The sequence below is a fragment of the Chaetodon trifascialis genome, chromosome 7 (genome assembly GCF_039877785.1).
Source record: "Chaetodon trifascialis isolate fChaTrf1 chromosome 7, fChaTrf1.hap1, whole genome shotgun sequence".
Classification (NCBI taxonomy): domain Eukaryota; kingdom Metazoa; phylum Chordata; class Actinopteri; order Chaetodontiformes; family Chaetodontidae; genus Chaetodon; species Chaetodon trifascialis.
Window position 1 is genome coordinate 28,264,714 of NC_092062.1, and position 27,111 is coordinate 28,291,824.

At 47.5% G+C, this 27,111-nt stretch overlaps 1 protein-coding gene across 3 annotated transcripts in view; it reads right to left on the reverse strand.

Annotated features, from left to right (window-relative positions):
- The window catches only part of sema6cb (semaphorin 6Cb), a 138,602-nt gene that overhangs the window by 36,731 nt on the left and 74,760 nt on the right, over positions 1-27,111 (reverse strand). For all 3 annotated transcript variants that reach the window (XM_070965545.1, XM_070965547.1, XM_070965546.1), the window contains exons 4-15: positions 20,863-21,063; positions 16,947-17,061; positions 15,978-16,035; positions 12,792-12,848; positions 12,268-12,369; positions 7,595-7,685; positions 6,413-6,535; positions 4,328-4,416; positions 3,919-4,136; positions 2,551-2,682; positions 2,148-2,303; positions 40-216 (exon numbers count right to left, since the gene is read on the reverse strand). In XM_070965545.1, the coding sequence (XP_070821646.1) occupies positions 40-216; positions 2,148-2,303; positions 2,551-2,682; positions 3,919-4,136; positions 4,328-4,416; positions 6,413-6,535; positions 7,595-7,685; positions 12,268-12,369; positions 12,792-12,848; positions 15,978-16,035; positions 16,947-17,061; positions 20,863-21,004 (1,460 nt within the window). In that variant the 5' untranslated portion in view covers positions 21,005-21,063. The remainder of the gene's footprint in view (positions 1-39; positions 217-2,147; positions 2,304-2,550; positions 2,683-3,918; positions 4,137-4,327; positions 4,417-6,412; positions 6,536-7,594; positions 7,686-12,267; positions 12,370-12,791; positions 12,849-15,977; positions 16,036-16,946; positions 17,062-20,862; positions 21,064-27,111) is intronic.

Consider the following 27,111-nt stretch of genomic DNA (forward strand, 5'->3'; position numbering starts at 1 on the left):
ACATATCAGGATGTAAATAAGAAAGACAGATGGTCTGACTTGTTGGGGTTGTAGACGTCGATGTCCTCCAGGAGTTGGGTGCTGAAGGAGGCGTTGGCGCCCTCGGTGCTGGCCAGGATCTTCAGCACGTGGCCGTTGTCTGAGCCCAGAAAAACCACCGTGTAGTTCTTAAAAGGCCCCGCAGACGTGTCCACCGCGATCTGGGTCAGCTTGAATCTGCACAAAAACACAAGAGAGAGGACGTCGTGAGCGCAGCCACGTTAAAACTGCCGAGACGCAGAGTTTAAGTGAAACATCTTTGAATATCTGCCGAACTGAAGCTGTCACTTCGCTAACAAAGCCAAATGTGCTGGTTAGCATCTTAGCGCTGTCGTTTTGTTTTGTCAAAGTCAATTTCTCACGGTAAACAAAACAAACGGTGGGCGAGCACTGAGCTCATTGTGTAAAGCATCAGTTTGCAATCAATCACTTCATCTACCAACCCACCGTTCCCTTCCTCCGTCGCCTACATCCTTTAATCCCTTCAGCCTATTAATTCATCCATCCGCCCACACCGGTTCAATCGATCCATCCTTCCTGCTGTTTAGCAGCTTCCCTCAAATCTCTGCAGTTTCCCGTGTTTTTGTTTGTATTTATGAGGAGGTCCAGCGCTGCTCTATTTGGAGCGCCGCCCTGCTTCATATTCATCCAGCTCCGCACAGCATCACCTGGGAGCTGCCCAGTATCGCCACAGCCGTCGACTGCTGGCTCCACTGGAGCGGCTGAGGATTAAGAGCTGTGCTGAAGGGCACCTTGAGTCCACTGGCTGTTGACAAAGGGATGAGCTGTATTCATTCATTTCCTCTGGCCCTGGGACTTAAGCAAACAAATTTCCTCTAATAAACCCAGTCATGTTTTTGGCATCACGTCCCTTCCAGATTCCTCCAGCGGTGGCTCCTCTGTCCTCGCTCCTCCCTCGTTGCCCCCCGGACGGTCCCGCGGAGGCTGGCGTGTTTACCAGCGTGGACTTGACTGGCACGTCCCCGCGATGACTCTGTGGTATTGCGTGATGTGCTTCTGGTTAGATTTCATTTATCCAGCTTTTCTCTGGGGAGCGGCGAGGCAGATGTGATGTTTTTGGGGCCAGACGCGTAGCGGCGCATGTTTCCCCAGTGTGGAGCTGCTGCTGCAGAGTCTGGCTGGCTGTCAGCCTGGTTCTGCTTCAGGAGGCATGGAGGAGGCTCCTGCACGCTGCCGCCGCCGCCTGCGTGTGTGTCCAAGGCTGTGATGTGTATCAGCAGTGTGTACGTCCATGCTGAGGTTTATGCAGGCCTGCCTGAAACACCGGTGACACTTATCAACGACTCGACATTCACCTGATCATCATCTGACATCAGCGGGTCCTCAAATGTCACCACACACACACACACACACACACGTATGCACACACACGCAGGTGAGACTTCCTCGCTTTGATGCGAGCCGCAGAGGAGGGTCTGCGGGTCGGGTCAGCACTCGAGGAAGACCCCCTCCCCGTGCGGCTCGCCTTTGATGTGGCTCAGATCGACCGCCGAGCGAATCCGATGGGTTTTAATGAGGGACAAGGTTGTGTGTTCCACCTGAGCTCCTTCGTCGATACTAATCACATCCCCGAGTGTGGAGACGCTGCCGGTACATTGTGTTGCTATTGAAAATAGAAAAATAATACCTGCTAATAATACCTGCGTACCAACCATTAAAGAAAAGAGCATGTTTCATAACTGCAGACACTCATCTGCATTTTGATCATCGACAAACAAACATTTTCTGGTTCTTTGCTGCTTTTCTCTGTTTTATATCGCTGAAAATGAATAAACCACGGACGTATTTATCAAGAAAATAACTGGCAGCTTAGTTGTAGGCGTGTATATTTAAAAATATAGTGTGGGAATATGAGCTGTAAGCAGTGATTGATTCCTTTAGCAAATCTCTTTATTGTTTTTTGTCTTTTGTCGATTAAGAATCTGAACTGTTGTAAATTCACAGATTTCAAGGTGAAAGCTTCAGTTTCTTGTTCACATATAAAAACAAAGGAAACTGGAAGCTGGACTCTTTGGTTCCCTCTCAAACATTTTGCTGCTACCCTCCATCACCCACTCTGTAATGTTTCCATGAACTCTGTCTCATACCTGCTGGTGGTGCGGGTGAAGTAGGGCCTGTCGTTGACCGAGGGGACGGACTCGTCCATGAGCGGGTAGGACTTGATGAACGTCAGGGTCTCGTCGGGGAAGGTGGTGGACGACTTGTAGGCGGCCGCTGAGCCCTCGCCGGCGCAGCATCCCGGCCTGTGCGACAGCAGCGAAGGAAAAAGAAAGTGAGGAGCGAACTCGGATCAGCGAGCACAGATGCAAACGCACCGGCAGCTGTTTGTTGTCGGGGACGGTCGGGAGGGAAAAACAGGTGTCTTGTGTGACTGCTTGTTTTTTTGTTCGGTGCAGAACAATAAGAGCAGCAGCTGCAGAAACTTCACTGTCAGAGGCAGAAAAACATGCTGGAAAGTGACAGTTTGCTATTTAAGGACGCGTCTCTCACCTCGGTTTGGGGACCTGCTCCTCGGGAACAGGCGTCCACGCTGACTCGCTGTTCCTCTGCTCTTTGAATTTGCCGCTGAAGGCCCTCTCGATGTCGTCCATGTAGAAAGCGCAGACCGCCGAGCCGGTGATGCTGTTGAAGAGGCAACAAAGGAAGACGACATTACAGAGAGGGAGAGACAAAGGTCTGTGTCCAAGTCTGGCACAACCTCTGTCTTCTTATTGAGGAGAATTCAGCAGATCCTGACAGGCCGGACATTTGTCCTGTGATGCGTCTGTCCTGCCTTTCTTTGACTGTTTTTATTCTTTGCTCCCTCGTTAAAGGAAAACCAGAAGTTGGAATAGATCGTTTTAAGGACACTGGCTGTTCTTGGTGTTGGGAGACAGGACAGCCGACATGAGCTGGTAGTCATGCTAATGCTAATGTAACCCAAAGAGTCTTTTCGGTGGCTGACATCAGTGACAGTGACTGCAGCTACTCGTGTGGGAGCTGTTAGCTTAGCTTTAGCATCACTAAAGCAGATGGGAGCGACAGAATCAGGGATGTAAATTCGCCCCTGACACTGGACTACTAGCTACAGCTACCACTGGCATGGAGCACCAGGCTACGCCATGATCGTTTCCATTACAGATTAACCTGTAATAGTTTCTTAATCACTCGAATAATCCTTTAAACGTTCTACTTCTCCAAGCCCGAGCCGACACAGTGAAAGGTTTGTTCTGTCCAACCAAGAATCACACAGCTCGTTCAGCTGAAAATTACAGAAAAACCAGGAAAACCAGCTGATGTTCACGTTCGCGGCAGCTGCGGCTCGGGAGGAACAGCGAACGTCCACTGATCAGAAGGTCAGCGGTTCGATCCCCGGCCCCTGCAGTCCACCTGTTGAAGTGTCCTTGGGTAAGATACTGAACCTTGAATACCTCCTGATGCTGTGCTGTGTGTGTGTGTGTGTGTGTGTGTGTGTGTGTGTGTGTGTGTGTGTGTGTGTGTGTGTGTGTGTGTGTACTTGTGTAGTAAAGCCTTGATGAATGAATGATGAGCAAAGGCTAAAAAACTGCTGTATAAACGCAGTCTATTTACCACCTGAGGAAGTGTTTTTCCTGATATCTAAGCTGTTGCTGATTAATTTCTTGTCTATCAACAGATCAATTCATTCAATTTACTGGATTTTCAAACAAAGTTAATGTGCATGAGAACAAGCAACTCGTTCATGGTGAATGTGTGCAACTTAAAAATGGTTTGATGTGTCAATGCTGTATTACAAGCCAATGTGTGAACCAGGGCTGTTCTGGGATCAGACAACACAAAGATCCCAGAGAAACCATCATCAGTGAGAACTCGTCAAGACACAACAACACTGACGCCGACCTGTTGGCCTGCGTGGTGAAGACGCCGAGCACGGCCGGCCGGTGGTTGATCTGCAGCACGTTTGTCAGCGACTGCAGGACGTCGAAGTAGAAGAAGGAGTCGCCCGGGACGGAGCAGTTCAGCCGGGCTTTGAGGAACGACGTCCAGTAACGCTCCAGCACCCTCGGCGAGCCGCCGTTATCGTTCTTACAAACACGAGCGACTCTGGAGAAAACCACCTGAGGGTAGAGGAGGAGAAAACGCCTCAACTTCTGCCATAAATCACACTGTTTATCAGAGGAATCTCAGGCAGCGACGCAGAATATTGAACAGCAGTTAAAAATGTGATTTGCATGAGACGCGATCGACTCGTTTCACTCAGAAACTGAAGCGCAGACGCCTCAAACCACGACTCTGCGGAGTCCCTCACCTTGCCGAGAGTGGTGTACTCCACTGCGATCTCGCTGAAGAAGAAGTACACATAGTTCCCGTACTCAATAGCGTGGAGGAAATGGGGCTCTGTGGGAGACGAGAAGAAAAGATATGTGACAAACACGCTGGCAGTGATGCCTTATTTCCAACATGACAGAGCATTGTGAGCGGGCTGGGAGAGCAGCGAGTAAACACAGATGCTCAATTTGGAAAATGGGTCCAAGAGAAATGCAGGCGCTGTGTGGTGAAATAAAAACCTGAACATGAGCACAGAAACACAAGGAGGAACGGACTTATAAACGTGGTATGTGAACAGCGGAGCCGGCGCAGAGAAAAACACCTTGATGACCGAGATTCAGTCAGAAACGCAGTAATTTACACGGCTGGAGTTCAAAAGCGGCACGGAAGCTGAATACAGAGCAGATCAGCTGCGTTGATTTTTATAAATACCTGCTTATTCTCCATCTGATGCAGCGACACGTTTCAAAGACGGGGAAAGATGTGGAACGCTCCAAAAACACCTGTTTGGAACGTTCCACTCCACTCAGAGGGGAGTACTACATGGCTGTCGAAGCAGTTCCTTCGTAAATGATTCTGGTTTTCTATACGTTTAGAGTTGGTGGTTCTCTGAATGTCCTGACATTCGAGCAACTCAAATACTCACAGAAAGGCCTGAAGATCTGGACCAACACTGTGAGATCCAACAGGCTCCTTTTAATGAGGACCAGCAGGAATATTCCTCTTGTATGGTGATGACCGGTTAATTGACAGAGTAATTAGCATATTGGATTTTCTGACTACTGAATGTGACCTGATGCAGTCAGACTGTTTCACTCTTTAATGAAGTCACATGTTAATCAGCTGCATCCCAAATAATCTGGTGAGCGCCGGCTGAAGGTGAGAAGGCGTCTAACTGAATGTTTTGTACAAAAGGGCAACGAGAGATACAAGATTTGAAGAGGGATTTGTTATCCTCTGAGCTCAGTGAATCCTGGTATTCTGCAGACTTGGTATCTGATCCAAAATGGAGCCGGTTATCAGAGGAAAACCCGAGTTCACCGAGACGCTGACGTGTCAGAGGAATACGAAGTCTTCTATTTCCACAAGGCGACACCAACCACCTCGTGCAGCCTCTTTATTCCTGGCATTAACGTGGCAATCTGATGACAAGTGGGCAGCTCGAAGCACGTCACGGCCCAACACTACTTCACCAAAACAGACACATTTTTTACACAAAGAAATAAAGAACTTAATTTATAATATTGCAGAATTTACAAGAAGACCCTGATAGTTAAGAATTCATTGTAGGCAGTGTTTCATAAAGCTTATAAAGCTTCTCCTGAAGCAGCAACTCACAAAATTGCGGGATTTTTAAAGGGAGTCTGGTTATATTCTCCACAAGAGACAACATAGTTACTAATATTGGTTGCTGTTTTCTGCATTTGTAAACTTTGACATGTTTACTGTCAACAAAATGTCTTCTTTCATAAATCAAGTCTAAATAGGAAAATCAGTTAACAGTTTGTTCAAACAGGTGCTAAACTTTGACGGACTGACAGGGACAGAAACAACTGAACGTACTGCATTTAAAGCCGAATTTAGAAGAAGGAAGCGTGAATGATTAAGAATCTGCTGTAAGCATTCTGCAAAGTTTATCAAGTTTCTCTCACTCAACAGCTCTCAAAATTGATCGATTTTTTAAAGGAGTCTGGGGACACCGCGGAGTAATCAGCTGAAACAGATGTGTTCACAAACATCTGCTGCTTTTCTTGGCGGGTAAGAGAGCCCAAACATGTAATCTGCACTACAAGCGGTCATCAGACGGCGTGCTTGTGTGCAGCCTACTCATGCAGAGGACGTCAGATGAGTGGGCGGTCCCTCAGTGTGGGCAGGGACAGATGTGCGTACATACTGCTGAAAGAATGTGGCCACGTGCGTCCCGGACCACCTCCGAATGTGGCCTGAATGATGGGATCTCAATGCATCTTGGGCGCTGTCCAGAAGCCAGGTGTAAACACAGCGCAGCCATAGTGCCACGGCCGCACGCTAACGTGCTGAATGTAACACCTTGCTGGATGCTCACCTCGCAGCCATTTGGAGTCGTACTTGACCGTACGCAGAACGGGGCTACTTTCTCCCAGACTTCGGTAAATCACCGCATCGCTCGCCAAGAAGTCCGTCATGGTGGCCGAATAGAAATCACCACCTGGGAGAGAGAGAGAGGGAAAATAATTGAGATGCACTGTCGGGGATCCCAAGAATAACCCACTTCTTTCAGGTGTCTATTTTGGTCTCAGGTGACTTTTATTGCCCTTTAAGAGGAGACAGAGGATAACACGTGTTGGAGAATGTGCCACTTTTAATCGCAGCCCGTGTGAACTTTGCATAAATGTCAGTGGAAACCTGGCAGGATTGAGTGCAGCTCCGGCTCTGCCTTCACTCTTTCCTGAACCTGCCCCCGACGTGTTCACAAGGTATCAGCTTCCTTCACCGCGATGATGACTGAAGAAAATCTAACCGCAAATCAGAATCCACCGAGGGGCGAACTCTGATTACAGCCCGTGATGATCGGCGCTCTGACACTGAGCCGCAGCACACGTGTCCAGGCAGACCAGGAACCAAGCTAACATGAAGGCTGCTATTATATTTTTAGTTCCATAGTCCTGCATAGATGTCTTTTCTTTGAGCAAATTGCAATACATTCAGAAAGTTGATGAAAAATCACTGAATGGACTCAAATCTGCACGTTAAGCATCTGAAAATGTTCATCAAAAAGGTAAATGAGCTAAAACTGGTCTGGTTTTTGAAACATGTCACCTCAGATAACCAAAAAATGATCCTTATTAACATGATTTACTATCAAAATCCAGCCAATCATAAAAGACTGCAGCATGTGAAATGATCTCATTTGAATCAGCAAACGTATTCACAGTCTGGTACAGTGATCGTTTCACCATCTTCCTCCAGTAATATGAGAGATAAGATATTTTATTGAACCCACTTTGGGTAAACTGAGCTGTTAAAGGCAGCATTAACATCCAGAATGAAGAAAAAAGGGACAATAAAGAGGAATATGAAATGAAAATCCGCCTTAAGTATGTACATTATATAGAAAACAACATCAGTGTGAAGTGCATGACTCCCAGCCTCCTGAAATCTAACTATTAAACTTTAAAGGCCCTTTGAGAAGACTAATGATACAGATCAGCATCACGGTGACATTTCAATTACAGGACGGTCCACCGGGTCACTCCGCCTCGCTCACCTGCGAAAAGGCCGACGTTGGACTGGCGGGACTCAAAGGGACAGCGAGCCTGTCCCACCACCTCCTCCCCCTCCTGCTCCAGCGTGGACATCTAGGTCGGAGAGGACACAGCACAGAGGAATACTTTATGAGGCCGCTGTGGAGCTAACCCGACAGAGAAACTGGACATTAAAGACCGAACATGAACACAGTGATGCTGTTTATGCTTGTAAACCCACGAGGTCGCCGCCGCCACGGCCGCCAATGCGACCAACAAAAGTCTTTAATGTAGCGAGGACACCGGCGACGCGCACTGAATCAATGTGTGATCATGAAAGGCGACACGTGCATCGTAAAGATTAGTTTTACTTCACGTTGTGAGCAGAGAGGACAGTTTATCACCGAGCTGCTTCCCGAGCTGCAGTTAACAGGACTGTAAAGGCCAGGTAAGACAATGTGTGTGCGTGTGTGTGCGTGCGTAGCAACAAGGTGAGTGACCCCCACACTCCCTGAACATCATACGTGAGGAGTGGACACAATAATAGGAACGCTCTTACTCTTGTTTGCACTGTGCACGCGCTTTAATGACGTGCAGAATTTGTTTTTCTGGGTGTAAACTGGCTTGAACTCGTACGACAGAGCTGTGCCACCGCGCTGCCGACCAGAGTTCATGAGTTCACAGCAGTTTCGTTGCATAAAAACGGTTCAAAGAGGGCTTCAAAATTAGTCTCAGAGAGCTTTAGAACAGAAAGCATGAGAAAAAAACGAGCCTCCAAGCAGTGATTACTGTTCCTGCAGACGTCCCTACGAAGACTTGAGCTGCGTTCAGGGGCTGCTAGCGCCTTACATTCACGGTATGTTATTGAAGATGCACCGTGAAAACGTCAGCGCAGACGAGGATTTATTTGGTTTCATTTCCACCTGGGACGAGATGCGGAGGGTTAATGGCGGCTCTGTGAACTTGTGACTGAAGAGTCATCCAGAGGAGAGGAGAGATCCAAAGCCTTACAACAGGACTGCCCCGAGACAGGCGTCCAAAAACCACTTCAGATCCTTAACGGGGTGCGTTTACACCTCCGAACCTGACGCAATCCAGCACAACAGCTCTGCCCTACATACGACGCCTGTGAAGCTTGGGGCGTCCGTTGGCTCTTCAGACTGAGTCTCTGGTTCGTGCTGCTTTTCTGAACGGTGTTATTCTGCAGAGGAGCTGCTTTTACTTCCTGTACGCCGCCGAGTTGAGCTTTGGTTAGATTTGGTGAAAAGTGCTTGCAAGTCCAGCTAAGTGCTTCTAATGTGTTTTCCAGATTGGCCTTAATAACAGGAAACAGACACATGACCACGATGACAGGGAGCTCGCTGGGGTTTTTTCCATTGGGGGGGGTCCAAAATGTAAACATGTGCTTTGACACGGTGGTCACTCTTAGTGTTTAATGCATGGATGTTCTCTTTGGCAAACGTCTGCAAAAGAGCGAGATAAACTCCAGCAATGTGACCCTGAGCATCAGAGAAGTCACACAGAAATACTTATCAGAGCGACTGATGGTCATAGATTCTGACCAAACAGCCAGAAATAAGCACGGTTAGGAGCATCAGTCTCTCATCAGTAATCAGAAGATTTGCGCCCTTCAAATTAAATTAAATTCAGTTTCCAATCTGATCAGAAATCAGCGTCACTGGCCAGACTTGTGGTCTGCAGAGTGCCGTGATGCGAAGTGAGGCAGCGGTTTGGTAATCACAAAAAAAACCTCAGAAGTCGGAGAGAAGTGAGGAATCAACAAAGCCGCAGTGACGGCGGGACGTTACCCCAGCGGGCGGACGGAGACAGATGGATCTGACGCTTCAAGGTTCTGTTGTATCACTGACGCATGTCGAAAACAGCCTCTCTTTTGTCCACAGACCAGCTGTCTCAGCAGTCTGGCCAGCGTTCACGGCTGAGCTTCCATTCATGTCTTTGACCAACGCGCGCAGACGCCTGTCAATCAATTCCCCCTCGTCCTCAGCAGACTGTTCGTGGACTCCCAGAGACGGATTCCTTGATCTGATTTACTCCTCCCCGCTCTCTCCCCAGCTGTCTGGACAGTCATCGCTTCTGCTTTTATTTTCCAGACTACGGAAAAAGACGGGGGGGGCACAGCTGGAGGTTGTGGAGAGGAGGAATTTGCGTTTTGTGTAAATCAGCCGTCTTTAGCAGCGAGACATGTTGAATCAATCTTACTTGTGTGTATCAACCTTTGGACAAAGTCTGCAGCTGAGCAATGAGACTGCGCAGGACACCTGAGACATCCTTCAGCCTACGGAGAAGCAGTATTCAGCCCCCCCCCAAACAGCCACTGTCCAATCCTCTAAAGTAACGTTAGCATGTCTGGCTAACTAGTTACCTCCAAGGACAGGACTTAGCATAGCATTAGCTGACGACACTATCAAAAAGAGCCAATCAGGGCTGATCCATCCTGAATGTGAACCACGCTCTGCGGCTCCGTCCTGCTCTGGATTCAGTTTAATTACTCGTTCTGCATCCGTTTTGTCATAAAAACACTGCGATAGCGTCCAGCCCGATCTCTTCAAAACATATCGCTCTGCAATCACTTTTCATCCGCTAACATACGACCAGATAAGACAGAACTTTATTTATCCTGCAGGGGAACTGTTGTGCAATAAAATCCAAAGTATAAACAGCTTAACAACAAGGATCATTCTCGGTGGGCTGCATGCAGATATGAATGAGAAGTGGCGTATATGTGGCTACTTGCACATTAATATTGTACACTGCACTCCTTCCATTTGCACTAAATGTGCTTTAAACATAATTTTAGTGTTGTTGAAGTAGTAGTGGAGGTATTACAAGGAAAACACTGTCACTGTAATGAGTCCCAGCAGTGCAACACGACGTCTACACTGCTGCCTTTTATTGTTCTGCTGTGCGCAGCAGGATTAAAGTACTTTAATCCCTTTAAATGTTCTGTAATCAGAAGGAATCTCTGTCTGACCGACTCGGCGACGCAGACCACTGGGTCACATCTTATGTCAGCGTACTGGGGGACATGTGAAAAGCAGGGTCTTGAGTTATTCGGCTCCCCTTTGGATCTCGGCCCCCCCACGCTGTCAGATTTACGGTCTGTGCCGCAGGACGTGCACTCCCTCCTCCTCTAATGGCTGGCTGTGAATCACAGTCCAAACCTGTGATGTCACCTCTGAGGCTCCGGCGCATTGTCATGTTACTCAGCAGACCTCAAACTGGAGCAGCTCAACCTTTGACCGTCCTCAAACAAATGGCATCTGCGCCTTTTCTGCAGAGCGTGACGTCTTCTGTTTACCGCCGAAGCAACGGAAGAAGCCCAGGAACGAGGCGCAGCCCAGATCCTCGTCTGCAGGCCCGGAGTTGACCCCGCTCTCGTCTCCCCCCGGTCCCACTCCTCTCTTTCATCTCCTCCCTCAGCTTTGTTGCTTCAGAGGTGTGAGGGAAGCTGTTGTGTTATTAGCATCATCAGCACATCTCGCGTTCTGTCAACAGATTGCTCTCCCTGCCTCGTTGAGCCGACATATTATTCCACCGGCGTCAAGCGTTTGAAGTCAGCGGGTCCCGTGAAACTCAAATATGGCAGCGTTTCACAATGTGTGTTAGCACAGATCTGCCGCTGGTCTCTCATAGCTCTGATGGCTGCTCGGGGTCTAATCCACCTCTGCTGCCAGGGCAGGAAAAAGAAAAGTGCCATAGACGTCCAGCAAGTCTGTGACTACCGGTGAGTCCTCTTTGCATGTGTGCACTTTGAACAGGTCGGCATGATCGTCCCTTTTCGTGCAGTTAATAACTTTCCTGGTATTTTCACAGCAGTTTGAGCTCATCGCCGGTTATTGTATCATCACTGAAAGCACAGAACGAAGTGCTGGCAACCAGATGTCTTTCGCAGTTAACAAATGCTGCGTTCAGCCTGGTGCGACCGGCCTTCGCAGCGGCGGCTGTAGGTGTTATTTCATAGCAGATGCCCTTTTCAGAGTGGTGTTGACATTATTTTATCTGCTGCTCGGGCTGCATTGGCCGCACACGGTGTCTGTATCAGTGCATTTGCAGTAATGGTGCAAAAAGACATTCCAGTGCTGTAAAAGTGTTTTACATCACGTTAACGCTTTTACGAGCCTAATTTTCCTTAATTCAACGTACACATTTTATCCGTTTTATATGTGTTTTTATGCGATTATCTATAATAATAGAACCATCTTACAATTTTACTGTTCAAATTTCCTGTAATACAGTACATTATAAGTGTTCAGCTGTAAAATATCCAGCCTGCTTTCATATTAAAACCCTCTAAGGCCATCCTACATAATGCCTGAGTGATAAAGGACTCTGAGGTCTATATATATCTATCTGTGCGCCTCAAATTCCTCCATCACTCCGGCTCTGAAACGTGAGTCTGTGCAGCCTTTTGCTGTTTTCAGTGAAACATCTGTGTGAGACGCTGCAAACTGTGATAATCCTGACAATGACGCTTTCACAAAAGGCCGGCGCGGCGCTAACGTGATTTAGCTTAGTTTACTTTGCAGTCTGTCATTTCCAGTAGCGACTCGAGCAAAAAGGTGCAGCTGAAACGGAGCGCAAGGACAGGAGAGAGCACACCTCACAACAGCTGGAGCAGCGTTTCTTATCTGTAATTGAGGCCAGGGGGGCGGCGCACAGCAGCGCAGTATCTTACCTTATAGTTACGGCAGGTGGGGTTGAAGGCGTTGGTGCCGCAGGCGAAAAGCGTCTCGTCATTGCGCGGCACGAGCACCTTGATGTAGTTGTAACATTCATCCTGTCAGGGGGAGAACAGCTTGATGTTACTGTGCATTAGGGACAAAGTCCACGCCGGCTTGTGGTACGCCGACGACAGAGAGAGAGCAGGAGCTGCAGCAGGGAGACAGAGCATTTCACAGGCTGACACACACACACAACCTCGTCCTGTTTTACAGTCATTATCGCAATCCCCAGGCTGATTCTTGTGGTTTCACCGTAGCTGTGGGAGGAAAACGCGACGCCGAAAGCCCCGGTCTGTCGTCTCCTGATGGATGCGCCACTGATGCTGATAAGCTACCCGCACACCTTTGCTTATTACAAAACTTCGCCGTGCAGGAAACGGAGGCAGGGGCAAAGGAGGCGAGCCAAAGGAGTCAGAAATAAAACCAAAAAGCGAAAACAGAGCGAGCAGGATGTGTGTGTCTGGGAGAGCATACTCACGCTGTTCTTCCCTCTCACGGTGCACTTCTCCACATCCTTCGTCTTCCAAGTCAGCTTCTGAAAGATGAACAGACAGCCGACTGTCAGCTCAAAGACAAGCTGTTTCTCACCATCCCGGCTTTTTGTTGCTCCCAATCGTTCAAGTGCTATTACCAGACAGCTGTGATGAAAATCTCATTAACTTCAATAAGCTGTCACGAAGAAAAACAAACAGAAATATCAGGGATGCCTGGGGCGGCGGCGGCGGCGGCTCGCGCTGCTCAGCGGCGGGCAGCTCAACGCCGCGGTTCCTCAGTGATAAAAAGCACTGTGCGAGATAAGTCCGGATCTCTGGGAACACACTGCAGAGCATGTTGCCGTTACTTCCTCATTGTACATAAAGAGCAGCCAATTAGCCCCAATTAACCTGACAGCCAAAAGCCCCGCCCTCCGTCGTCACGCACAACAACACACACTTCCTGTATCAGTGCTAGTCATCCGGTTAACATCAACCTGTGAACGCGCTCTGCCAGCTGAGGGCTTAACGTGCTTCCGGCCTCCGTCGGATCATCTGCCTTTCCGGATTTCCTCAAATGCACCACGATGCTGCTGGTGGCGTGCACGCTTCTGTTTCGAGCCATTCAGACGTCAGCAGCTGCTAACGGCGTCTGAGCAGCTTTGCTTTGGTATTATGGGATGGCCTCTCCGTGCAGCAGGTTTGGGATCTGCCGTCTTTCTGGCTGCACTCCTGACTGGTTTTGAACCATTATGCCTCAAACTGGTTTCGGTTTTCGGCCGCTTTTCAGCGTCGACTCGACTCAAAGCCTCACCTGTACGCTTTAATTCAGACGGCGCACCTTTGTTCTCTGGCAAACATTACAATCATTTTAAATGCATAACAGTTAATTAAACTCCAACTTTGAGGAAAATGCAGATCTTTAATTACTTTCTCGTCACTGAGTTTGTGCACTCGTTAGACCAAGATGTCTGCGCGGACTTTGATATGAATACACGAGATGTTTAATTGCTGCGTGTGCATTCGCTCTATGAACACCTTCTAATCTTTATCTTTATTTTGCTGTACGTCCTTGTCTCCACCGAATGAAAAAACTTGTCACAAAAGAGAAAAAGCTGGAGAGACGTGTACATTTCCTCCACAGCTTACCTTATAACACCTGTGCTGAAAGGCCTATTGGAGCCGAGGGGTCACTCCACTTGGACCATAAGTCCCTGAAACACAATTTGTCGGAGGGGCCTCTTGTTCTCTCGGTCTCATTCTGTCAGAGAGCTTTCAGTCCGGCAGTCAAATCAGAAACTGCTTCCAACAGGTGAACGCAATCTTCCTGCTGGGAAAACAGGAAACCTGGCCCTTGAAGTGGAAAGGACAAGCACCCGAGCGATGGAGGGCCTCCACTGTTTCATTTCCACTGCGCGCAGTGTGATGAATGCATTAAAGGATTACAGCTGGCGTTATTCTATACTTTTCTCATTATCAAGAAATCCCTGGAAAAGGCCACAGCCAACAATGAGTTAGTCACACTCTCCATATTTCCTGATTATTCTATCGTTTCTGTGGCATTTAGCCCCAAAGCCCATTGGCTCTTTCTGCAGACATACCTCCACAGAAACGCTTCTTAAACATGGACAAATATTATTCGAGCAGAGGTAATTAATGGGGACAATTTTCAGCGATGGACTAATACATAAATGAGCTTTTCCAGCAGCTCTCCTCAAAGAAAACAGCCGCTGCGATCGAGGTCACGGAGGAACCGGTCAGTCAGTGAAAGCACTCGTTAATAAGATCAATTCAGTCTTTTCAAGTCATTTCTTAACCATAAGAAAAAGCCTCATCCTTGAAGAGGAGATATCTTCAGCACTACAAGGTTTCAGGCCTTTCATCTGTCACTTTTTGAGAAAATATGAGAAAATCTAACCACAAAACACTCTGAGTAAGCTCAGAAGAAGAGTGAGGAGCAGCTTATCAATCATTTTCTGAGCTGTATCTGATTCCTGATCGTTCTCAAGACGGCACTCTTCCTCCGGGTCCACGCGTGGAACATCTCCGGCACGACTTTGTGAAGATCCAACCGCGTTCAGCTGCAGTCAGCGTTATGCTAATCGTCCCTGCCTTGTCCACGCTCGATTTGGTTTACTAATAATTACTTATGGCCATCCAGGCCTGGGGAGATCAGCGAAGGGCAGAATGCGAATGAGTGCCTGGTGTGAAAAATGAAGAGCTGCTTTAAAGTGAAGGAGCGGCTCCGCGATGAAGAGGAGGCTCTGCGTTCAGGTGATACGAGTCAGTCACAGACTAACGATGCAGCTCTGATGGATCGCAGCATGAGGAGGGGGACAGTACGGGGACGGTCCTCAATACTCTCCCACTCAGCTCCTGCTGTCACACTGGAGGCAGCATCACGTACAAACATTCAATATCTAACTTCTCAAATGACAAAACCGAGAACAGATGGAGCGACGCCGTAGTGCTCCGAAGTTCTCATTTCTTTGGGCCGCAGTCGACACCCAAATCAATACCTCAGCTCTCCTCGACGCGGGGCGGTGGCCTCATCACAACCAATGTCCGTGTTTAGCACAAATCTAAATACGAGCAAACAAAAGTCCAGGCAATCATGTTTGACAAATGAGATTCAGATAGGAGCGAGCGTGGCACTTCGAAAGCCTCAAGAGCCTCGCTCGGCTCGTATTGGATATACGTCTGAGGAGAGATTGCTGAATACTTGAATGAAAAGTCAGGTGAAGGGTAGGAGGGGAAATAATGAGATACACAAATCTGAGAGTTCCTCCTGTGAAAACACAGCACGGTTCACAAAAACAAGAGCTGAATGCTGACTGAAGAGCACTGCCTGGCGCACCTTAGAGCAGGTATCCCAGGCCGGTGTGTGACAATCAAAACCTCATCCTCAGTTATGTGAACGAGTATATTTAACGACCACAGAATCCTAAAACCCGGTGTGTTGGTGTGTGTGGTCGACCGGCAGCTGAATACTGGACCAGGACTGACTTCCAGACTGTTTGTGATGTCATAAATCACCTGATATCGGTCCATCTGTTGAAACCTGGACTTTCAGCGGGCACAGAGAAACTTTCACTTTCAGCAGATGAATGTGAAAACAGCCTTCTGGTGTCAAACTCTGCACATGCATCATTCTGGGACTTTGAACAGTGATTGTGGACAGACTTTCCTACCTGCTGTGGGATTATCTGCCCGGATGAAGCAGCAAGATTGATGGCAAACACATGGTCCCTGCAAGAGACGGAGAGCGGAGGCACCGTTAGTGGGAAGCGCCTCTCCACATGCTTTGTGTCAGCCATGATGTTTTTCTGAATGCAAAGCTCCATAAACCAAACCCTGCTTTCCAAAATAGCATCTATTCCCCTCAATAGGAAGCTGGATTAACAGACAATGTTTGTGCTGCTTTTCAACTTCATAACCTTGCAAAAGTTTCCCAACTATCGACTCAACCCACACGAATCACTCTGTGAAGTGAGGCGTGCACTTTGTTGTACGCAGCTGTGGAAAACATTAAGTCCATTTAGTAACATTACGAATCTCCACACCTTTCTGAATGGGCTTCTTGGCAGCGAGCGCGCCGCAGTCTGAGCCCGAGCCAAAAAACCGGAGCAGAATTTATTTTGCTGAATGAAAATAGGCGGAGGAGGTGCGACCTCGAACTTTTTAGATAATTAACCTTCGGCGTCTTGATCGAGAGGGGAGCAAGTGCAATTATGCTGAGACGCACTACAAAAACTGGAAACGTGAGAGGAGGCGCCGCCTCCGCAGTAAAAAAGGTTTGGGTACTTCAGGTTTGACCAGCAGCAGCAAGAAAGGGAGAGCGTTGCCACAGAGCCTTTCAGGTTCATCAGTGCCTTCAAGGCCTCGTCTCTCATTCAAACGCCGTCTCTCCCAGACTTTGTTTTACCTTCCTGCTTTTGTGACGGCACATTTTCCTCCCAATTCATTGTTTCATATAATCAAACGGACACTTCAGGAGGTTTCTGGCTGCTGATGAAGCTACTTAAGATCTCAATGGATGAAGTTTTTGGTTCGGGGAGCTCGTGATCATAACTTAGAGTGGAAAATGTGTCATTGGACCCTCAGTGGACTACGCAAACAGAGCAACAACAGCTCCTTTGAGGTGAGTGGTGTTGACTGACCGGGCAGCGACGTAGAGCATGTGGTTGATCCTCAGCATCCTCTGGAAGTCCAGGCCCAGGCGGACGGTGTCATTGTCCGACATGAGTCCCTGGAAGCCGGGGTAGAGGTGGGAGGCTGCGTGGGAAAAGGAAAATGTTCACTCATAACACTGAAAGACACCAGCTAACAAAACAGTGCACATATTAGCCAGATGTTTACTCTGAAACATGAGTCCACTGGTAGCTGTCATGTCAGTGTGGTTTGTCTCACACTTCTAAAGAGACAGAGGGACAACGACGGCCCAGATTCAACCACAACAAATCAGCGGTTTGGAAAAACACGACATCTCTGCGGTTTAAGGGACACGAAGCCAAGGTTGCAATTTGGCCTATTGTTCTGAAAATCCAGAGCACTGCACTGTATGCTAATGTGCGCCTGTGGAGGTGGACGAGCGCGGGGAAAAAATAGCATCCGAAGTTGCAAATTAGCTGGTCAAGTCACAGGAGTCAGCGTGATTTAAATAAAGCGCTCGGCGTAAACATTTCTTAGCAGACGCATCTGAGGACAAGTGAGGACAAGGACACCAATCAAAACCGTCTCACTGGAAAATCTGTCCTTCTGGTCAACGCGCATTGAAACAGCACTCGTCTGTCTCTGAAGTCCGAGAAGAGCAACTTATTATGGTCACAAACTCCTTCACCCGACTAAACCAGCCTGTTACGCATCACATGACGTCTGTTACCGCCGGCGGTGTACATTAAGGACGCCATTCAATACAGAACAGGTGCATTCGTGCACGAATGAAGGTGTGCGTGCACGCAGCAACACAAAGCCTGAACTGTGGGATGTGGGAGGGGGTGATAGAAAATCAGCCGAGCTTCGTTTCTCCTTCTTCCTCTTGTGCATTTTAATTCCATCCTGCCTTTTTCTACTCAAACAGTAGACTGAGTCACTCGAGGGAACAATCAGTCTAAACAAAGGGAGATGGTGTCCAGTCCTTTAAATAACAGAATGACAGCTAGTCAGTACACGGACGTGCCTTTCAAATGTTCAATAAAATGAAAAAAAAAAAAAAAAAGGATGCTCCAGGCAGAAATGAAATTGGCCGGCTCAATACTGACACCAGGCTGTCTTCCACATCACAAAGACTTCCCCCGCCGCTTCCCTTTTTTAAACCGAGCAAAGACTCGGCTCAAGGCCACGGCAGTCCGGATCTGTAAAGCACTCTTTAAGTGCCCTCCAGCCTCCCATCTGACCTGGGCTGCTGCTGAATTAGCAATCCCCGCTAGAAATACACCACAATCTGAAATTAGTCTCTCTGCAGGGAGCCGTACATTCCCCTAACCGCCGGTCTCGAATCGACTGTTTAAAGATTTAAATGCCTAATGTCTGGCTGAGCGCTGGTCCTCGCTGTGCTGTCTAGTGAGGAGACTCCCAGTGGCTCGGCGGCCCGCCTTGCTGTCCTCCCCCCCGGCAAATGAGGATTTCTAATTACTCTTCGGCACTTTCACATCCTCTAAAGTTTGGGGGGGCAGCGGGGGGGCGCAGCTCAGGGTGAGATCCAGGAGCAGGTGATGGCGTCCAGAGTTATTTAAGATCGCTGCCTGTGGGAGGACACGTACTGCTGGCCACAGACTCAATCCTCCATCCTCGGGCTGCAGGCAGACCAACGCTGGCGCTGCATCAGAAAAATGAGGCTCGTCATTCATTTTAATGAGCCGCCGCTTTGGAATAAGATGCATCCTGAACGAATGCTCCGGACAACAGTGTTTACCTTGCTCATCATTTACCATAAGAGCAACGCAATGATTAGTGTATTCATTAGTTAGCCACAATAGTTAGCATCTATTTTGATAATCAAACAACTCTTTAGGTTATTTTTCAACCAAAATTAGATGGTTTATCTTCACAAATGTGAGAATTTGCTTCCTTTCCTCGTTTTAAAATGATGGTAAACTGAATATTTTCAGGTTTTTTTGGTTATTGGAAGATTAATGAATAACAGCAATAAATCGCTGCAGGTCTGAATACAAGGTCATCCAGCAATTTGTTGGCTAATGTGTGCAAGTCAGATTCTGGAGATTGAGATGAAATACGACCGCCTCTTGGTAGATTTCCACAGTTCATTCATTTCTCGTAGTGTTTTAAACTACTGTGTTCTGGCACTTTAAGAGCAGCTGCTTTGCTCAAGCTGGACTTCCTGGATCACCTGTGCTTCTACTAAAAACTTAACACCAACGCAGGCCTCCTGCATTTGTGTTAGGGTGAGAGCAACATGCTAATTTACAGAAGAAGCTACTGAAAAAGCCTCTTCATACAGTGAATATTCACAAATCCACCTGCACCCTGTTATAAACTTCCCAAAAGAGGCAAAGACTTTCAGGAGAGTTCCAGGCGTGTTGGCATCGGTGGAGAGTTTTAGAGTCCTGTTATCCAAATCAAGAGTTCATGTTGAGCGAAATTGTCTGATACAGTCCTCGGCTGGTCTAACTTTACCCTCCACGCCACACTGGTTGATCAGAACACGGTTTATGAAGCGTATGCATCCTGCTGAGAGTTCAATTCTGGGGAAAAGAGGGAATATTTGATACCTAAGGTGGAATACGGCAGCAGCGTCACCTATAAGCAGCTGCAGAGTAAACATTTCTTCACGTGAATCCAAAAACCCAAACTGGTCCGACCTCCTCAGCACGCTGTCCGTCATAAAAAGACAAGACGCTGAGCTGAGTCGCCTGCCCGCGGCCCAAAAGAAGCAGCGACTCGGGTATGATTTCATGGACTTCAGCTTGATGAAGTGCTACGATTCATAATGGACGTCTCGCCCAGTTGTGAGGGACCTTGTGCCACACTGTCACCTGCTGGAAGCAGAGGTGACAAATTGCTCTCATTACACCTGGGACGGAGCTCCACATATAGCACTATTAGCGCAGCTATTTCTGCTAATGGTTGCGTTACTCTCTTCCAGATAGATCAATTACAGTGTGCGGGCCATGGTCTCAGCCACCTCTTAAATCAATTATGGGCCATTACATTTAGTAGCCTGGACCTCTTCTGTGGACCTCCCCAGTGATTGGGTGCCACTGATGGGTCCCCAGGGTGGTCCGATGGAGCGGTGTCTTGAGAGTAGCGCAGATGTCTGAGATCCTCCTGGGTCAAAACCTGAAGTCCGAGGCCTCGCTTTCTAAAGCTGCAGCCTCATGTTGGACTGGGAGCCTTTTTAGCTGTGTTACCGATGTTCGTGTTTCACATGAGTGAAAATGTTTTCTATGTGATTTAGCTAATATTTACCTTACTGTGGCATAAATCAGTGTTTGAGGCCAAAGAAAATAATGATCCACAGTTGCCTTTTTAGTTCATAATAAGCAAAACAACAGGTGTAAACGAAGTCAAACGCACTGAAAGGTGACCTCTGTGTCTTGGTGACGGTCACCGTGCAGGGTCAGCGCCTCGTCGACCTGCTGGCTATTTGATGACTCCAGAGTTTAATTAATTATCAGTTTTCATGCCGTTGGAGTGAAAGCATCCTGACACTGACACTGACTGCATCCACATGGCCCAGCCTTACCTCAGATGTAAGTTCACTGCGTCTTTTGTCTTTATTCATTTACATTTAGAGTTATTGTTTCCAGAGAGTTACAGGTCGCAGCTATGTGCCTAAATTCTTCTTCCTGTACTGTGAAAACAAGGAAAAGTTCATTTCTAAGTCCAGTTCTTTTAATCAGACCCTTTTTTCACACTCAGGCAACAAAACTGAACCAAAGGAATTAAAATGCCAGCAGCTGAATAAAGTAAATTTGCTTGCTGCGAACATGCCCTAAAGCACATCCACGTCTCTAAGCTGAGCTCCCCGGTGATGAGATACAGAGCCTCAGCGGTTTACTTCACATCCACTCCTCCAAACACGATCACCATGGCAGCACGGCACACTGAACTTACATTCGCTGCCCACGATGCTGATTGGCTCCAGGTCTTGGGGGAACGGCGTGGCTCCTGAGGACAGCTGAGGTAAGAAGGCGGCTAAGGTGAAAGCCAGGATGGCTGGCAGGACGGGTCGAGGCGAGCCGGGCGTCAGCCTCATTTTGGCAGAAGATGAGACCTCACCAGAAACACATGGCCCACAGCAGATTCACCTCCCACCTAAAACGAGACGAGGTCATCAGGGTCAGGATGGTTAGCATGAGCTGACGCTGCAAGCTGAAGTATGTTATCTCATAATGTATTGGATTAGTACATCAAGATACTTCTAAATGATAATGAATCAGCTGAAACAATTTCTGACTGAACCAAGACAGCAGCGATGTTTAAAGGTGGCGGCTAAGTTCTTATTAGCATGCGATGCCTCATGTCAATGCGGCGATGTGATTGAGGGTCCGCTGAACTGCCGAGATGCGAGTGAAGACACACACGTAAAAAAAAAAAAAAGAGGCAGATCGAGCCAGACAAAGAAAAAGAGACGAGGACGGAAGCCGGCAGGACGCTGGGGCCCTGACCACCAGAACACCGGCCTCATTTACCACCAACCAGTGTCTTTCACAGGTGACTTAGCACAGTTCAACCTTCAACTACACCGCGGAGAACATCTCACTCCACCCGCCGTGACACCGGGCCCTGATGGTAGCATTGACTACTCAGGTTAAAGGCCTGCGTGTGTGTATTTAAACAGCAACTTTAAGACAACTGCATGGAGGTCTGAGGTTAGCGGTTACTCACAGTCAAAAGACTGGAAACAGTCTGTAGTGTGATATCATGTGGCTGGTTGTACAATACAATTTGTCTTGGACTCAGCAACTGTGCCATAAATGCCTTGACAGCCACAATGACAACAAACAATACATCACCAGGCATACCATCTCAACAACAATTACACAACAGTACTGCGCATATCCCATAACATTACACACAACACATACATACACCAAGAGATAAAACATATGCTAAAAGATCGCCATAATAAGAGCACTTGTCTTGTCACTTGTCTCGATATGTTAGCCCTATGCTAGCACGGCGACCAGGTTACAGCCTCCCTGATCCTCCTTGACATAATAAGTGGTTCAGAAATACATAAAATAGTATTCATACATGTACAAAAACTGGCAAAAAGTCAAATGAAATTGCACCAAACTCCACATGGAGACGTATCATGACAGAAAAATGCTAATGTTCTATGATAGCTCTTATATTTGCTGTATCTGTTGTTCTAGACATCTGGTGCCCAAACCGCAGATGTACACGGTACATGGCTTCAGGTGAAAGCTGGAAACAGGAAGTGATTCACTCCTTCTGACATATTAGAGGCAAAAGGCATAATTACAGGAGCGACTGCACAGAGACAAAGAGCGCCGCCGATGAAAACAAACTTCATTAACTGAAAAGTCAAAGATAAAGATGTAACAATACCACAGAGCGTCTTTCACAAGTGATCCCAGAGAAACGCAGAACAAAACAAACAAAAAACAGCGAAGACGGCCTCTGACGAAGAGGTGCTGCGAGCTCAGCCACCTGCACGGGTTCAGTCACAGATTACCGTCTTCAGTTGTTTGACAGAAGAGTCTCGAGAACAGCTCTCCCAGAAAAAAGATTAAAGTCTGCGTGGGAGTAATTAACAGCTCTGGTCGCCGTGCACGAGCCTGAGGATGTGCACAAATGTTAATTTCCACGTTTGTTTGATATCTGAGGGCGGGCCCGAGCCTCCCCAAGTTTACGTACTGTGTCGCTCGGCAGTGCGACTTTGGCCACAAGTGGGAGCAGAAAATTAAGCCAACAGAGACGTGAACTGTCATCAATATTGATAACAGTCTGTTTCATTTAAACGCAGAGGAGAAGGCTGCGTTCAGCAACGAGGTCAAGCGATGATCACGATGCCATAAATCGAGGGGAGTGGGCGGGTGTCTGCCTGTGTTTACTTTGTGAGTTACAACAGCTTGTGTGGACTGCCTGAGGCGATGTATGAGGACAATATACCTGATGGATTAGCCTCATACGGCATGATTTGGATGTTTTTTCCCTGCCAAGGAGGACAGGATTATTTTATAGGGGTATCGCTGCGAGAGACAAATCCATGAAAAATCCTTAAAATGTCAAAAATGTTGAAAACTTTGGTCGTGTCGACGCTTAAATTACCCGCAAAACAGCTGCAAGAGACCCACGTAACAAACAATGTACACAGCTAGCTCACTCCTGACGTGAACGTGTGCAGACAGCCATCGAGGAAGGAAGGAAGCAGAGATCATTTATTAACAACCTCGGCGCCAGCAGAGTGTGGTGATGATGATGATGATGATGCAAAACAAGACAACCATCGTGAGAACAAGAGCTTATGCAAAAAGACTCACAAGCGGAGACACGCCATGCAGTGCTGATGGCTTCATCATCAGCCTGAGCCAACTTCAGAGCAGCTACTGCAGGTAACAGAGCGCATTTGAGCTACGAGGGAACACCTGATGACGAGGGGGGTTTGCCTCGAGGCCGGTTCAAATTCAGGATTCGAGAATTGATTGTCATCTCATTATAACACTTAGAGAACACAAACAGACACATGCAGGCGAACACGCCATCAGTGTGAAACACAAAAACAAGCTCCTGCTGCAGAACCGGTTCGTCAGACCTGCCGTGGCCCTCAGCCATTTCCCAGAGAGGAGTCAGAGTAAAGGTCTGTGACGATGCAAAAAGCATTTAATGAGCCCTCAGTCAAACCCTTTGACAGTGACAGTGTCAGAGTATCATCCTCACCTTCAGAGCTAGATTAATGCTCCCTGAATTATTTCCCAGGTATTGACACGGTGAGACCACGCTGAAAAATAAAAATCCACTCTACAGACACGCATTTAGAAGTTTGCTGAGGGTTACAGGGAAGTAAAAACAAGAACAGCAGCTCCATCAGAGTCTTTGTTTTGTTTGTTTGTCATAAGATACCGCCTGCTGTAAATGATAATCTTATTAGTTTAATCCCATTAGTTGTGTGAACACATTAAAACGGGACATTATGCAGCAAAGTAGAGGAAAGAAAGGAGGAAACAAACATCTAGACACCCAGTCCCAGTTACATTTTAAGGCGCCTCACTACTTCTGTTTCTGTTCTGCTTTATCGATCTGCTGGTAAATAACTGCATTCAGCAAAATCCTGACATTTTAATTAGGCTCAAATATGCACCAGGCATCTGAGTGACATTACCCAAACAAAAGGTTAAGGCTCTGATTCAGCTCTGTTCAAGCTCTGGCATTGTCCCAAGAGGACAACTGGAGTAAAATGGCTGCTTTTCTGGTTTGACCTTTCCGACACAGACGGACACAGCGGAGACGCACCTGCTGCCTCCGAGCTCCCGTGTTTGCCTCCCATGTAAATGTGTCAACAGGCGCATCTCCCCTCTGGAATTCTGGGCTTTCTTAATTAAACCTAAACCTACGTCAAATCAGATAACGACTTTCTGAGGAGAGAGTGGACGACTGGTGAGCTGACAGCTGTCGAAGGGAAATAAGCCACCGCTTATCCCGTCTTATGTTTGCCCTCTGTGTTCTGGGGTTTGGATGGGAGGGCTCGCATCGTTCTGTTTTTAATGAACTGGACTTGTTAAGCCATCTGGGAGACACTGGCAGTTGGGCCTCTCTGGAGGAAAGGGGTTTCTGGGGCGCTCCGCTGGTTATCTGACATGCATTTGGATTAACCAACAGCGCTGCAGATTGATAACACCGAGTCACTGGAGGCCTTCAGCTGCGTCAATACTGAAATGGGATTAAATAATAAAATTATTTTGCTCTTTGGTGGTTGGCTTGAATTCATGCAGAAACTCTTGCAGGTCAGCATCTTCCAAAGCTCCTGCGTGGCTGGCGATGAAGCTCCCACTTAAAATCCTGTTTTACCTTCAATCAGCCGCACTGCACAGCATGCACCTGTCCACTGTGGGGACGTCTATTTTCCGCCAACACCTGCTGCACAGGACTAAACAGCCGAGCGTAAGCCTAATGCAGCATCACCCTCTAATATTCCTCGACCTCGCCGGCGCTTCGTTGGTAGTCAGGCTAATCCACCTGCTGTTGGTAGCTGCAGATTAGAGTATAACTTTCACCTCACACCTCTGCACACTTGAAAATCGCTCAGCCCCTTGGCTATGAAAATCTTTAAGCCCCGCTCTCCTCCGCTCTGACATATTTGTGGTACACACTGGCTAGCATAATGAGCAAGCATATCCCTCGCCTCCTCGGCAATTTCAGAGGCAATTAGCCACATTAGCCTCTTCTGTCAGCAGCCATTACCAAACAGCTTCCTGTGCCGGTTGCTATAATAACACCGAGAATGTGGCAACCAGATGGTAAGTGTGAGGCATGTTTAAGGACACAATGTTTAAGTTTTATAATTGCATTAACGTAACAGAGACAGCATTAATCAATAAAGGCACACGAGCGGTGCAGAAAAAGGTGGTTGCAGAATATACTGGAAGGGTAATGATGCTATATAATTCATGCAAATCAACAGATGGAGCATGGTGGTGCACTCAGAGGTATCAGCTTACATCACTGTTTCCATTTACTACTTCGCTGACCTGAACAACAATTACTCTTCCTTTAAAAGGCGCCGTGCATAACAACACATGCTCAAACATGAAAAACTGCTACTACAAATTCATTTTCCATCTGCATTAGACAAAATAACAGGGTGTCAGGTTGTCTGGCCTTTCCAGACCAGCGCAAACCTGCCGGATGATTCTGTTGTTATTGTCAGAACAACCACACGGGAATTTTAATGTGACAAGAGGAAAAACAGCACATGATATGACTGGTGTGTGATGGGACAGACGTTTCCCTGTAGAGGACTGAGCCATATTGTCCCTCCCCACACTCCCTTTGAGAGGTCCATCAGACCACCGGTCTCATTGCAGTCCCATGACATGAATCACACGGCAGATCACGGCCTGCAGAGCTGCTTTTCCCTTCGCGCTCGCATCCTTCCCAGAGCTGACAGTCATAGCTGTCATTCAAGCATAACAGATGATTAAAAAAATACAATATATTGAGGAGTACACCTCAGCCGTTAGTGAATACCGACCACCAATATTCTTCCCACAAAAAGAATCAGCTGTTTGCAGCCATTCTTTCCTTTACCCAGCAGTCATTTCAACTCTGCACTCAACCCTCTCAGACAGGAGAAACTTTGCTAATTAGATTTCCAATGGCTAACCACGTAGACATTGTCGCGGCAAATTGGAATTGGGATCAAGGAGCGTTGGGCAATAATTGAGAGAACAACCCCCACGGGACAGAGGTGGATTGTATGGGCCAGTTTTCTGGGGGGTGGTACATGTGGCGCAAATGAGTTCATTCTAGTGTAGTTACAACCTCGCCTCAATTAAGAATGCCTTTAAGAGCACCTCTAAAAGATCACTGTAGTTTATCATGATGCGGTGCCTTTACAGCTGCCGGCGGCGCCTTTGGTTTTTTTAGTTAATAAAATCCATGAAATGATGAATGAAACGATCAGATTTGAACACTGAGAGCAAGAACAGCCATCAAATGTCAAAGTCTGCTGCAAACCTTCTGATCATTATTCCAATGACTGTTTTTCCCGGTGTACTAAAGATGAAAAAGGCATTGCATCTAAAGGTTCAACACTCCTGCATCCACAGGCACAAACAACATCAGTAGCTTTATACCGTCATATATCACTTTACCTTCATTCTTAATTCAGATGTCAGAGTTTAGACTTCCAGTGGTACCTGTCACTGACCAGGCAGATGCTGCGTATAAAGACTTGACACAGCCGAGACATCTAAGCTGGGCTGTTGAATACAAACATGTCAGATAAAAGAGCTGGGGATTTCGGTGTATTTCAAAGGTCCTGCAGTGGCAAAAACAGAATGACTCCAGGGGATCTCTGTGGCAACATTTTAAAAAGTCCATTAGCATCCCTGGTCGAAGAGGAGTGATGGCTGGCTTCTTGCTTTTTACCCAGAATAGAAAATCGATGGTCCCTGTAGTCCTTTAGTTCTTGGATTAGTATGTCAACTGCCTGGTGTCAGGATAATGTAGTCTCATTCTCGGCGTCTGCATTGTGCCATGGCTGAGAGGGCAAGATGGCATCCAGGAAGAGATGTGTCTGTCAGGGGAGGTTGGGACTCTCCTTGCCATCAATGCCACTCAGGCTCTTCCCAGGAGGACGTTACTTTAACCTCAGCGGCCACACAGTTCAGACAA